The following is a 15,194-nucleotide window of genomic DNA, read 5'->3' as shown; positions in this document are numbered from 1 at the left end:
ATGTGCCTTCAGCTAACATTAATAGGTACCACAGAGTTAAAAAGTTAAGAAAACAAAAAGCCACCTTGCACTTACTCTGAAGATGTTTTATGGAATTTTACAGAAGCTAAAACACTCCTGGAAAAATATTACTGAAGTGCTCTTCCTTTGGAAGAGGACAGAGGATGCAATTTGTTTGCCTGTTCTATGAAAAATCACACAGCTATCATACAGAAAAGTTTTTTAAATTAAAATCAGTCATATTGCACATGAGGCAAATCAAGGATCTGTAGAGGAAATGATTCACTTGGCAAAGAGGGATCAAGCATACATAAAAATATATATGTATGGTGTATAAATACATACACATCATTAACTATTTGGAGCACCCAAAACAGAGACTACTTTTTCCAACTAAGTACTAACACAGGCCCCTAATATCAGATGCAACGTTACTATATGAACATCCTCTGCTTGATGCCCTAGAAGCCTTGTCTTTTAATGAACATTTATGCTTCAGACTAATTCAGGTATTTCAATGGAGTCAAACACCACAAGAATCTAGTGCAGAAATCACTTCAAAACAGATTTAGACTTCTAAAACATTTAGGCACTTCTGTAAATTTTATTGAGGGCTCATTTCCCTAGCGAGTCAGGTTGATTTCACTCATTTATACTCCTAGCAGTTATGCATGGTGAAATCTAGAGCTCCATGACCTATTCAACATAACTTGCACCTGTCCCTTAGGAAACTATTGCAGGTTAGTAAATCTCACTGTCACATAGATGTTCCTCATTTTGTCCTTCATTCCTATTTATAACCCTTAGCAACAGGTTTATTAAAAGGTTGTTTTGTTTTGGGGGGGTTTTTGGGTGTGGTTTTTTTTTTTTTTTTTAAGACTTCCTTTTTGTAAGTAGGAATCGGCTCTGGCTTCCCAATGACTTTGTTTGCTGTCCCCAAGCTAACTTCTTACTATAAAGAGGCAGATGAGGTATCATGACAGGTCTTAGTTATCTGGTAGAACCATACTGGAGAAGGAATATTTATTCCCTACACGTGCACCTCTACCACATGAAGTAGAGGACATGCAAGCAAATAGACACCTGTGTGGATAGGGCTTCACGGAACTGCAAGGGGTAATGGGGGCTGCTAGTGAGGGTACAAGGAAAATTTCATCCTCAAGTAATTTTAGATGCACCAGCAACTAATTCTTCCTCCTGCCTGGAATCCTTCTCACTGTGGCAACAAGGGAAAGGACCAGAGTTGCTTGAAAAGCGTAGTCAGTCAGCACTGATTTGCATGTACTTTCCAAGAGCTTTTCTAGTTTAGCTTATTAAGATTTTGGTTTCTGACATGCCTGAACTCCATTAGCGCTGCCTTGTAGGTGCTAGTCACACACCTCCTTATTCCAGGAGTTAACAGTGTTGAACTACATCTTCTGTGAAAACTGCAAAAATGGTTTATGCCTCCCCCAACATTCCATAAGGTGAACTGCCATACCACTGGGAGACCAAGATCCACAAACTCAAAACACCTGTGTCTTCCAGGGAAGGGTGAATCTTTCAGTGTTAGTCCAGCCTTGTTAAGGATATTACAGTGGAGTTATACTTGGAACACACGTAGGACATTTTTTCACAGAATTTGCAGAATATTGTCACAGTACTCCTGATGTGACCGTAAACTCACAAAAGAAAGTGATTGCTTTCCAGCACTCTGTCCATTCCCAGCGTCTTACCACATCACAATGTATAAGTCTTCCTTTCCCTTAACGTACCGAGCCTAATGCAAAATGAAAGTGCTTTCGTGTAAGTGCTATAACACGCACAGCCTAGTACTGAGCTAGAGATGCTTTACAGCAGAAGGAAATGCTAGACAGCAGAAAGAACCCAACAGCCCCAAAGCAGCTGCTGCTGCACTGGCTTGTGCGGATGCCTCAGTGGAGCCGCCTTGAAACAGTTTGTTGTTCAAAGGCTGTTTCCAAACTACACAATACGTCATTCTTTCAAAAGTGGCTAATTAAATTAAAAAGATTACATGGCATTTAGTTGGGAGCAACAGCAAACTATTCTAGGAAAAGGCAAAAATAACACTATTGTGTTATGCCTGTATTTAGGGAGTCTGTTTTCTTGGGCCTAACCCTATATGTACATGAAGCTTTTGTTGGTTTCAATGGGTGTTATCAGTTTCTGAGGTCTACAGTGCCAGCCCCACTGTAATTCTCACAAGGAATTATAGATTTATTTTTGGAGACAGCAGTACTAGACTAATTCAGTTCCAGCCAGGGTTAAAATCTCACTTTTCTAGGAGCCCTACTTATCACTAAAATCTGAACAGCTTGATTGAAAGGGAATTAATAACTGTGTTCCCTCCAACTTGAAAAAACAGTATTTTGTGGTCAATAAGAGTTGTGCCAACACCAGACTACATGCATCTACCAGATCAGGTAAAACCATTTATTAAAATCCGCATTTATTTCATTTGAGGCTAAGACACAACTGCAAGGAAGTGCTGCCAAATGATCCTACATGAGTCAAGGCTCAGGACATCAGTCTTGAGCAGCCCTTGTTTCCCACAGATTTCCTAGGATACAGTGTTGAGAGAGAGAATACTGTCCCGCTGCAGGGCTAAGGCAACTGTAAACACTGCTCCTATGTTCCACAAAAAAAAAAAAAATAGTACCATGGAGTGCCACAGAATTCCCAAGAAGCCTGCTTTAACCACAGTTGCTATCACATCATGTATGTCACACTTCAAGCAAGTTGAAAATTGCATTTAACTGCGATCAGGTCCTACATGCACCCTCCTCCATCAGTTGGGCCTCAGTAATAGCCTCATGTAAAGTACACAGTAAACAGAAAAGTGTAGGAAGCAACAGTTTAAGTGACTCAACACGCAGGATGCGGGCAGGGATTCCAACAGCCACTGCAAGCAGCACTGAGGTTAATGCACCTTCTCACCAGTGCTGGGCACAGCTCTGCCTCAAAGCAGCAGTAGTCAAAATCCAATTTAATCTTCATCCACATCCTACAATTCACGAAACTATATCGGGAAAAAACAAAAAAAACATAATATGGAAATCAGACAGCTCAAGGAATCTAAATTACAAATGGAAAATACATGGTTAATTAAAAACCTTATATGCATGCTTTTTTTCCCCCTGTTGAAAATGTTTTCCTAAGGAGTCCTGACTCCCACTTCTTCCCCAAGGCAGCAACAGGTTTTATATTCCTGAGTTAGACTGAAGGGAGTAAAAAGAGCGCAAGAAAGTTTGCATGGTTTACAACCTCTTGCCTGCAAATACGAACTTATCTGCATGAATATTTTTTTTCCCACCAGGAATATTTCACAGAGCTCTGATGACTTTCAGATGCCACCTTTCATATTGTAAAGCAGCTGTAGGAAGCAATCAGTGCGTACAGCCATATTTTTCAAATTTGAAAACACAGCTGAGAGATCCACTCACCTGTACACATGCAATACACCCATTTATAAAGCCACTACTGTACAGAAAGAACTCCACAGGCACTAAACAGGTCAGGACCTAAATACATAAGCCCTGGATTGCCCCTACAACAGCAGTTCTAAACAGGTAGCAGGTCTGCTGAAACACTAACCAGACATCAGCAACCCACGCTCCACCTCTCCAGTCCCACTCTTACCCCACACATCCTTACCAGATGAAATGCGAGTTCACTACCATAATTACCCAAGTTCCTCGTAAACTCCAGAGATAGCATTGCATCACTAGGTCCCTAGAGATCTCTTCCCCTATACAACCTTATTTATAGAAACATTTCACCTTTTATACCCCCTCCCAGAATTTATGCAATGCCATGACCCCAGAAATCAGGGCTATTGAAATAAAACTATAGCACTTCTGACTAGGGCCTTTTGCCTGAGTCTGTAATATGTACGCTTTGATACAACTGTTTTGCTTTATTGAAGACAAACCACCACCAGATCCACTTATAAATATTAATCTGTTACAGGTAGCAACTGACATCCTCTACCTATTTGTTGGGTGGACTAATAAAATGGGACATTGTTCTTAATGAGTTTGGTTTTAAGTCAATCTCAAAACACAAATGTTTTTTAGTATTTCTTTCAGTGGCACTCACCGCTGTCAGGTTTCCTTATGCTAGATACAGCACAAGAATGCAGATCACGCCTATGGCATCAAGACAAATATTGTGAGTGATTGAATAGCCTAACTTTTAAAGTACACTTACTTGCCTGTATTTTTCCCCATCAGAAAAAGGCCTTGCGAGAAAAATGGCTCTTGGATGGCCTCAGCTCTCTCACTCCAAAAGAGCAAGAAGAAATGCAAAAGCAGAATCGGGAAGACCAACAACGGACTCATGAGCTGGAACAAGACATTTTCAGGTAGGGTAGTACCCCTGCCCTTCTGTCTGGGTTAAAATGGTCCCTTCTTAAAAGTCCTACCTTATTTTGTAAAAGATTAAAATTTCAGCAAGGGCTACACATACGTAGTTTGATACAGAGAGTAAAGCAATCTCCGTTATGTTTTCTGGTCAGCTAGAATTAGAGAATACACAACGCAAGCTTCCATACTGTGAATTTTATCAGACTGCACAATAAATATCTTGCAGAATATTTGTTTCTCTAATTCCAGACACCCCTTTCATGCTATACTCAATAGATGTAAGCCACAGTATATGGGTTTTACTCTGAGATAGCAATTGTTGAATCAGAATTTCAAAATAACAGTAAATAGTTTTAAAAGTTCTTCAGTTTCACTAGGTCCTGCGCAGCCTTTAATACCTGACTTCTACCATAACACAGCACTTTAGAACAGTACAAGCTGCCTAGACCCATTAGTATCACTTGCTTCGTTTTCACTTATCTTCCATGCTGTTTTGTCCTCAATTTATTCCCAGAAGCCTGTTATAGCATAGGCCTTTTTCTACCTTTTATTAGAGATGTTCCTACAAGTCTCATTGCCTAGTGCCTCCCTACCACATATGGCTAACATCAAACTGCATACACTGTCTCACATACGACTCCTTTATTTACTATGGACATGATTCTAGGTGCTTGTTAGCTGCAGTTAACCTTTCCCACATACCACAGGGCTCTGTACACAATCAGCTCCTTCCCTGGCTCCAGGCATACTGACTGGTACTACCCATTAGCACCCACAGAAAAGATGAAGTGTTCCTGTTTTTTTAGATTCTGGAAAGTTTCATCATCCTTTTTTGAGGCTTCTTCCTTTATTTCCGTTCAAAAGCATCTTCCTCCATACTCTCCTCTTCCTCCTCTGTCCTCCTACACACACTCTTTTGGCAAAGTTGTCACCAAGATTACCTCCTCCGGTTATCTACCACCCACTTCCCTCCTTACTCCATCTCTCTGACACAAACGATAATTCTCTTGGCTGACAGGCAGCAGCCTAGTGCTGGTATGTCCTATAATTACGGTGACTTTTTGCTTGAAAGCACTTTTCTCAACAGAACAGCTTTTCACACACCTCTGTGGAATTCTTTGTTGCAATGGTAGGAGGTAGACAGTGTGCTCTAAAAACATCCCAGCAGGTTGTGATTAAAGACATGCAAGAGAGGTCCCTACGACAGTGTGATCACCAGGAAAGAGACCAAGGTGGGGAAGGACTGGCTCAGGACCAACAGGGAAGTTGCACTGAGCATGTAGCTCCCCACCAGCCCACTGGAAGTTCAGCCATTCTCCAAGCACTGGGAGGATAGACTAGATTTTCAAAGTTGACTTTGAGTAAGAGCTGGAGGTTTAGCCGAGATCTCCTTTACGCCCTAGGAAATTTGGTGATGGGAGAACTTTAAAACATTTTTTTTTTTTTTTTTTTAAGTCTCAGAACAAAGTCAAGAACTAGATTTGGTGTGTGGCTATGTTGGTGGAAGGATGCTTTTATTCTCCTGACATAACCTACATCTACACTGTTTCCAATTCATTTGACAACACCCAAGTAAAGAACAAGCAATGCTATTATAGTGGAGGTCCCTGAATGTCTATGCCACTAAAAAGGAAAGCTACTGAACTCCTGACATACTAACTGCCTTAAAAACATCGAAATATTTTAGCAGGAAGTGTACTGTATCTCCAGTGTCTAAATCTAGTCTGTCATCTCATAACATACCTTTAGGGTTCTCTGCACCTGAGGCATTGTAATTGAGCTATCTCACAGCAACACTGGCAGCAGGTCCTTCCTGTCCTATCCCTGGGAAGACCTGGAATGCAGGATTAGGACTTAGAAGCCTTCCTACAATACTAGTTCAGAGATTTCAGCAAATAGGGCTGATTATTCACATACGTAATGTCATTTCCATGTCTCGCAGAATCCTGGCGTATGTAACTACAGTTGTAAAGTCTTTTGATACTGTTTTTGTAATTATTGTCCTGAACTTGTCATCAGCTCAGTGGCCTTAATTTTTATTTCCTCAGAGACCAAAAGTAAACACACATAGTGAGCTTTACTTCTCTGAATACAGCCTTATAAACTTTTTTTTTTAGCATGACTAGAATTTATCGCTATTACAAATAGTAGAACAGTAATCCAACTGGAGTTTTAAACCTGAAAAACTCCTTTAATTCATGTAGGTAAATTAGCATTACAGAGGGATATTCCCTCTGCTTTAATTCTAGATTGGATCCAAAAGTTGACAAGGAGTTACAAATTTTAAAGTTTATCTCTGAATTAGAAGCTTCCAGGTCTTCTAAAAAATGCTCATAGGCATTTAAAGGAAGATTTCTATGTGCATTTGTGCTTTAAGGAAGGAGAAATGAAAGTGCCAAACACATCATTTGTCCCCAATTGCTTTCTTAAATCACAACATGGATCCTGGAGTAACATCTCAGCCTGTCTTTATTTTTTGATAATTACAAGGACTAGATGCAGATACACTGTGAATGGGAAGACTGCACATTTAGTACTGCATCACGTAACCAAAAGCACACACATTATACCAAACAAGGCGGAGGTTCCTCAGCTCGTACACTTGATCTATGCCTGAGCCTGTAACAACCTAACTACAGAAATGTGCCTGTTACCTTCCAACTAGAATTTTTGCCAGAGACTTGGTTAACATTCAGCATGTACAAGAAAATCCATTTTAGAATTCCTTTCCCATGTAGGCGGGATGCAGGGATGACATGTTTATTTTGTGGTGTTGGTTTTGGTTTGGGGTTTTTTTTGCTTTTTGTTTGGTTTTTTTTAATAGTTTCTATTCATATGCCTGCATTTAGGAGAAATGTATTAGGTATGAATTCTTTTCCTACATAGTTCCAGATTCAGTTAATTACAAGCACAAGTAATGTTTGTATACCTAGATGGCCGATATTCTGACCATAAACCAGCAATTTAAATGCTGATGACAATGAAATGAAGTAAGTTTACTTGCAACTGTAAGCACTACAGCGGAAAAAACTGCAATAAACATTTGATTGTAGTTGATGGCTTTTCTCCTCTTATTAAAAATATTATTCTTTCTCCAAGAATATAAGGCTATTTGTTCTACTACACTTGCTTAACGGAATCTGTGAATGGTTCCTCTTTTATTTTTATATAAGCTGCTCTTTCATAGCAATTGATTTTTTTCATGGTGAACTAAGTATTCCCACAGCCATTTGCTGTTAATACCAGTGTTACCAACTAACTTTTCCTGCCTGTGACCTTCTCCTGTGAATCATGGAATCATAGAATCATTAAGGTTGGAAAAGACCTCTAAGACCATCGAGTCCAACCGTCAATGAAGCTCCACCAAATTGCTTCCTCCCTAAAATGATTCCTACTTCTTGACGTACATCTGAAATACTTCAGATTTATTTGTAGCGAAATGAATCAGACAAATTACATCAGCATAAAATGAAAAGATTAACTGACAAAGAAAGTATAACACAAAACGACACGCTGCCTTCACTCTCACAATAACAACTTCACAGCTATAATGCATTCTAGAAATGAAAATCAGTACAGAAATGCTCCTAATTACATTCCTGAGGCACCCTGAATTAAGAAGACTTAATTCACCATTCCTGAAGTTCTAAAGACAGTTTAGAGGTTTGTAAGGCCTTGATATCAAAAGAACTATTTTCATTACTGATATACTTACTCTCATAACCAAACAATCTACACACCTTAGAGTCTTTGGCAGCTTTTATCTTCATGATACACAGGCGACTCAGACACGGACATTTGATTTTACAGACGGAGAATGGAGGCAGAACATACCTGGAGTCATGTGGGAACTTCCCTCTGAACTAGGAATTTAAGCAGGTTTATTCACATCAAGCATCTTTTGCTATAAGTTATACTTCCTACCACTCCTCAATAGCTGTCTAGCAAAGGCCCTTAGAGAAACATCCATGCTGCCTTCCAGATATCATTACATTTTGTTTAGACATACCCAGCCCAGTTTCAAACCAGCCAGCAGCGATACAGAAACCTAGTAATACGGAGTTCAGTGTGAACAAAATCCACTAAAAAGCACAAAATATGCACCCTACAGTACCTGCACAGTGCTTTTGCTATGCCATAGATAGCACCCAAGCTAACAAAAGCTTGCTTGACTGCATATATGTGAAGTCATACCTTTGACCTGCCCTGTAAATCAAAGATTGCTAAACTGATCATGTAGACACATGTCATGCAGTAGCAGTAAGATATATTATTGAGAAGCTCAGTAGAATTCTTTCTTCTGGGCATCTGATTATTAAACTTCACTTGATTCAGACAGATTCTGTCCACTCTGATGATTATTCTGTATGGGTTTTATCATCAGTTAAAAAAATCTGAATCACTTGAAAGACTTTTTGAATACCCTTAGACCAGTCTTTGTTGCTTTCTGCTGAGAGGACAATTGCAATTGTAGGCAGATTATTTCCAGCAGTGGCATGGGCCTTTCCATCACCCTCCTAAACAGGACTTCTGTTTTGAAACATTCTTCACTTGGGTGTCGAATAGAGCTAGTGTATGTCTGCTAATCAGTTTGGATTTGAGCATTTTTTGATAAAAGGAAGAGTTCCATTCTTTGTATCAACAACAAAACAGTGAACAGCAAGTGGCCTGAACCACCTTGCAGCCAAACGGCTGAACACTCTGGTTACAGACAAAAACAACATTTACATTATCTGTCCTATTCACCCTCTTTACTACGTGTTAGAGGTTACAGTGAGCCAAGTGAGCATGTCCTTGGTCAGGGTACAAGCTGAATGAAGAATTAGGAGTCCCATTTTCTCATTTAATTTTCAGCAAATAGTGCTCATTCTTGATGGAATTAGTTGCTAAACAACATACTTAAAAATGCACAAACAACATCACAGTTAACTAAGGTCTATTCAGTGGTTTGTAATGTGATACATGAAGGCAGGCTAAGCCTACATGGACTCCAGAGCTGCTAAAGCCTTTGACTCGCCTCAAGACATGTGAGGACTTGCTAAACTGCCTTTTCCTCTCCGTCTGGTATTCTCCAGGGTGGTATCCTCCTATCTGCTTTCCATTCTTAAGCTGTTTATTTTTCTTCTGGGGTGGCAGTGGTGCCAACCCCAGCAAATTAGCTGGTGGCCAGCAGCAGTCAGGTATACTCTGTAGAATTTCTTAATTCAGCTACTACTTTGGCAGAGAAACCTCCAATTTAGTATCTCGGCTTCTAAGGTTCCCTCTTTCATCCACACCTCCATACTACTTATTTTCCTCTCTCAAATAATGAATGCTACTCAAGGAGAGAAGGACAAATATCCAAAGGATTGATTTAATATGGTTGCTATGTCATACTTCCATTTCTCTACAAAACACAGCAGCACCGTCAAAAGATAGTTTCTTATAATTGCTAGCGTGGCTGCTAGACCCTTTCAAGACAAATACAAACTGTGATGTAACTTCATAAAAATTTCATTGATTTAGAAGTTTCTAAAGATTTAAACACACCAGAAAGACTCTAGCCTAACTTTTCAACTGCACGAAGTCAAAAGGACTAAGATTTCTTTGAACTATACAGATTGCATCTTTTAAAAGTTTCCTTTCAACAAATTCCAGCGTGCACACTCACAACATCCTCTGAAAATAAATCATTAAATCTGTCTATATGCAAGTATGAGCACAAAAGACATACTTAAGGTCTAGATGCAATTCCCATTACATGGGTATGAGAATTTTTCCCTAACCCCACTGAGCACTGAATCAGTCCTCTTAATTACCATATGAAGTGGGTGTTGGTACGGGTGTGAGAGCATATATAAACTTAAGTAATACTTTTCTTGATCTCCCAGATAACTATATGGAGTTTATCATCTTTGATTTATTTGGGGTTGTGTTTTCTTCTTCTCTCTCCCCACACCCCCCCCTTTTTTATGCTTCTGTGAGCTTTTAATGATTAATTTTTGCATTATGATAATATTGCAATCAAGTCTCATAAAAATACAACATTTCAATATATTAAACAAATACTATGCTGCAAGAAGTGCAGAAATATGGCACATGGTCATTGCATCAGTTTCTTTTATAGCCCTCCAAGAATATTCATCTCCCTCATTATAAAATTTTTAAATTTTAGCACTATAATCAGTACCATTGAGCAGGGTCCTAAGGGCATCTTGCAGAGCTCAGGTCCAAAGTGTTAGCTGCTTTTAAGTTTTTTTTTCAGCTTTTACTTTCATCCTGAACGCATTTTGCTTCACGTCTCAGTTCTGAGGTCTGTGATAGCTTTGTGTTTCAAAAAAGAGGATAGTCTCACTAACAGATAAAAGTCCACGTAGTATCCTATTATTGTAGCTCTACAAATCAGAGTTTAAATAGGGCAAGAGCCACGGTGTTATTCAGACTCCTCAAGCAGTCACATAGAAGGAGATAAATAATGCTTCTCTGCCAGCCTGCATTCAACTTCTCTGGACTGCTTACTTTAAAGGGAGGACAGGTTTCTATTATTAATGCTGACTTTGTGTAATATCGTGGATCCTAGTACATACTATAGAATAAGTCAAAACATAAAAATTTTTTTCTATCAGGGTTGTAGGTCATCATTACTCCATTTGTAACTTTGGCTCAGATCCTCTAGTTGTAACTATTCTGACTGATCTCAGCAACTAGTGACATCAGTTGCAGTTGCCTTAAGTCTACAGTCACCAATTTCTGACATGGATTCAAAAACAATGGGAGACATATTTCACTCAAATATGGAAGGTTTTGAAATTTGCTTTTGCCTTTTCCTCTAAGTTAGAAGAGTTTCTTCCAAAAATGATCCCCCCCAAAAAGGTAGATGAACGAGGAGACTTGAAGCTATATGGCATGAAATTTGCTTTTGCCTTTTCCTCTAAGTAAGAAGAATTTCTTCCAAAAATGATCCCCCCCAAAAAAGGTAGATGGACGAGGAGACTTGAAGCTATATGGCGCTCACCTACAGCATGAGACATCCAGTTCAAGTCCCAGTTCAGAGTTAAATCTGGGCTTGATTCTAGGTCTTCATGGAAAAGTGACTTCCCAACTATTAGGCTAATAAGGCAAATTTCTATCTAAAACCCAACACATATGCACTTTTGCAGAAAGGAACAGTCTTAACTAGAAAAGAGGAAAAAAATTAGGATACGGGATACCTGCTTAAATCACTGCCTTAGTCACCAGAGAAAAGAATTTGACTGAGATACTTTACCTTAGAGGTGTGCTTTAACCAGGCATAGCTTTCTCCCTCTCTCTCATACATAGAGACTAGATATTTTATCCTGGACCTTTCAGTCTAGAAGTGTTTCATCAAACATCTTAGTGCTAAGAAAATAAAAACTCTAATTAGGAAAAAGATGCCTTAAACATTGTACTCAGCTTTAACATGCAAGAAACCATATAACATAGATTTAACATATAACAAAAAGGGGAGGGAAAGGGAGCTGTGACCCCTTTTAAATAATGTACAAACCTACAGCAGAAGGCAATAGCCCAAAAGAAATTTTGACTGCTGAGCTTCAATCTCCCTTTTACATAACAATAAAGGTTTTTTAAGAAAATAGCCCATCAGCCAAGTCTTAAATGGCAAGATAATTCTGGTTTGCACTGCTAAAATCTGACAGAGATAAGGCAATTGCTGAATATCCTGCTGTCTTAGAGAATATGAAAGTTAGTATATTTGGTATTCATAAGAGGTAGGCTTGTCGGCTTTGTAAAACAAAGCTCTCACTGACCAGACCTGGGTACAATCAAGGATCCTCCTCTAATAAACAGACACTTAAAAATTGTTTCTTAGTGTTGGAAATCTCATCTAATTGCAATCTTAGAAAGTGACTGCTCTTAGCACCTGATGCAACATGTATCACACCTACGCGAACTGCCCAGTTTTCTCTTGCAAATTCATTGGTAATACTTGTGAGGGTATTACTTGAGCAAACACTGCAAACATTAACCTTCCCAGCTGCTTGTCCTAGGTGCGTTGAACCAGTGCGTCTTACATGACTGCTGTTCTGCTGAAAAGGAATGCTTTCCAGAAACAAGATTTCAGCACTTTTCCCAGAGAATTAAGTATGCAAAATGCCGACGAGTGACTAAAAAGGACACATGTATGTCTGTGAAAGCCTTAGTACACAGCCCCAGAGAGGAGCCCTTAAAACTTACTCGTATTTTTAAGTCTGTAGCTACACAAGCTCTGGTCTAGTCTATCAGGAGCACTACAATAACACCCACCCCACATCAGCAATATCTTGCATTTTTAATCAAGATTTTTTTCCCCTGAAGAATCAAGCTTCAGGCTGTCAGTCAAGCATTGTTACACCTGCTTTACCAAAGCAAAGAACTTTTAAATCCCAGAACCCACGTTCACACATGCAAAACCATGGAGAACTGTCTTGGCATCTTGGAGCTGAACACATACACACACCCCTCAGAAAGCCCCTTCATCATCCTGGGCATTTGTAAATTCTTCATTCTCAATCCCAGACAGACTGGAAAACAACAAAGCTTCAGACTTTAGTCTCTGGAGCATCCTCCCACTATGCAGGTTGCTCACTTTTCAAAAATCCACACAATTATGAAGTGATAACTTCATAAAAGTAGCCTGCAAAGCACATCACTATTATGATTTCTAGCTGTATTAATTTTCATATTAGAAAATTAGTTAAGAGCTGTTTTATCTACAAACAGTACTTGCAAATGCCATTGCTATTTTATCAAAAAGTGATACCTGTTCTACCCTTCAGAAATACAAATGCAATTTGATTTCTATTGATAGAGGTGGTTCTTCTGGAATTGTAGCTTCTAGTTGTAGATTGACTAGAACTTTCCTCCACGGGGCATCCTCCTGAATACGGTTTGGCTACATATATTAAAATAAAGCGCATGAGGTGATGTACTCTAGCCCTTTAAGTACTACCAGTTACAAGAACATTCTTCTGACTTTTACAACAAAAGAATTTGCTGCTTTTCATCATGTGTACACATACAAAATTAAGAGACAAACAAAGTCATAACCCTGCTGTCTGTATACTAGATTCCTACATCTTAATTACAAGGGAGTAATCACATTTCTTGAGACAATGTAGGAGAGAAAATTTGCTTAGAGATGAGGAAATGCTGTGGGGCCCTATATTACTTATCTATTCCCTCCTGAAAAATAAGTTAATTTCAGCCACTGTTTTCAAAGTAGGTTCAGAAGGAACCTATGGCAGGTACATTTAAAAAAAAATAAATTAGAATACCATTTCCTGATGCATGTGAAATTATAAGACGATCTCATATTAGAGCAAAATTTGTCAGGGTAAGTAGAAGCAGCCCCACTAATGTCCATATTCACAGTGTATTGAATCTGCAATGTTGTTCTCTGCCTGGTATTAAATCAAAGGGAATTGTGATTGCAGACTGGAGAAGGAAATTGAGGCTCTGGAAAGAGAGGAAATGGAAGTCTCAGCTAAGGAAGAAGCAATTTTAAAGAAACTTAAGTCTGTTGAGAAAACAACAGAAGACATAATAAAGGTTAGTGCCAAATTACTGCAGCAGTAGAATTCATTACTCCATCATAATAACCAGGGAAAGGGGAACTAGCCGGATCCTGTGAGTGGTCATGAGCTTTTATCTAAAGTGACAGTAGTTCAAATACAAGAGGGTCAAGATGTTATACTGTTCAAGTGCCCAAATGTCTCCATTTGCTTGTTTATGGGGGTGGGGGAGCAATTCCTATCATTACTCATCTGTAGCACATCTCAAAAAGAATAGCACTGCCACTGACACCAACCAGCAACTTTGCATCTCAGCCAGAGGCAGACATACCGGGTACAGAGTGGGTACAGACACTGACATATTCATACTCCTTCAGGTGATGTGCCCAGCTAAGCTGCATCGTGCTTTCCCCCAAATCCCCGAAAGAGGTTATAGTGAAACATGACTTAATATTATCAGTCATTAGTCTTGGTCAAAAGGTCATTTTGATAGTTGAAAATCATCTTAAACCATCTCAAAAATATAGCGATGAAACTAAACTTCAGTTCTCCAGTTGTTTTTACACACACACACTCTCTCTAAAGATACGCAGGGACATAAGCACAACTGGAAAGCCTAAGTAGAGCCTTTGAAAAAATCTTTGAAGCCAACCAGCTTGGGCCACAGTGTGAGGCTGTGTCACTGATTAACCCTTTGTAACATCCTGTCCTTCCCTGTGTGACTTGGAATCGTATTGGCAAAAAAAGACCAGAAAAATTTCACTTTCTCCCTTGCCATGCTTCAACTGAACAGGTTCCACTTTTAGCCCCTTCTCAGTATAAAGCCGTGCACACAAAAAGTTAAAACTATCAGGTAAAGCAAAGCACTGTCTAGTTAACGTCTTAAAACTGACTAATCACATTTGTTGTTAATGGTTCTCTTTCCTAGTCTGTGAAGACTGAAAAAGCAGGAGTTGAAAAAGGTATGTTTAGTCAAAAAAAAATTTTGAAAAAGTTTCTTATGGAAGTCAGTGAAAACATACTAAATGCTTTGTGGATCTTTACTCAGAGGCAGCAGACTACATATACACCAGCATACCTGACCTTCCCAAGTATTTCAGGCCTTCCGCACTGAAAAGCACAGCGCAAGCTGCCAACGATGATGAAGAAAAGAGAAGAGGTACTGCTTGTTAGTAACTCCAAAGGGTGTCCATATGTGCAAAGACTTCCTATAAATTGAATCTAATACACCTGCAGGGAAGGATAAACATTACAGATATGGGACAATGTTATTCTCATTTAAGCTGCATTACGTTATAAAGTGAGGTCATCAAAACTG

General features: G+C 39.2%; 1 protein-coding gene across 1 annotated transcript in view; it reads left to right on the top strand.

Moving 5' to 3' along the window:
- Positions 1-15,194, top strand: part of PALMD (palmdelphin) — a 29,999-nt gene that overhangs the window by 7,350 nt on the left and 7,455 nt on the right. The window contains exons 3-6 of the mRNA XM_009290448.2: positions 4,233-4,363; positions 13,799-13,913; positions 14,805-14,838; positions 14,925-15,035. Of these exons, the coding sequence (XP_009288723.1) occupies positions 4,233-4,363; positions 13,799-13,913; positions 14,805-14,838; positions 14,925-15,035 (391 nt within the window). The remainder of the gene's footprint in view (positions 1-4,232; positions 4,364-13,798; positions 13,914-14,804; positions 14,839-14,924; positions 15,036-15,194) is intronic.

The sequence above is a fragment of the Aptenodytes forsteri genome, unplaced genomic scaffold (genome assembly GCF_000699145.1).
Source record: "Aptenodytes forsteri isolate BGI_AS27 unplaced genomic scaffold, ASM69914v1 Scaffold237, whole genome shotgun sequence".
NCBI lineage: Eukaryota > Metazoa > Chordata > Aves > Sphenisciformes > Spheniscidae > Aptenodytes > Aptenodytes forsteri.
Note: the sequence above shows the minus strand (reverse complement) of the source record. Positions and strands in the feature narration are given on the sequence as shown.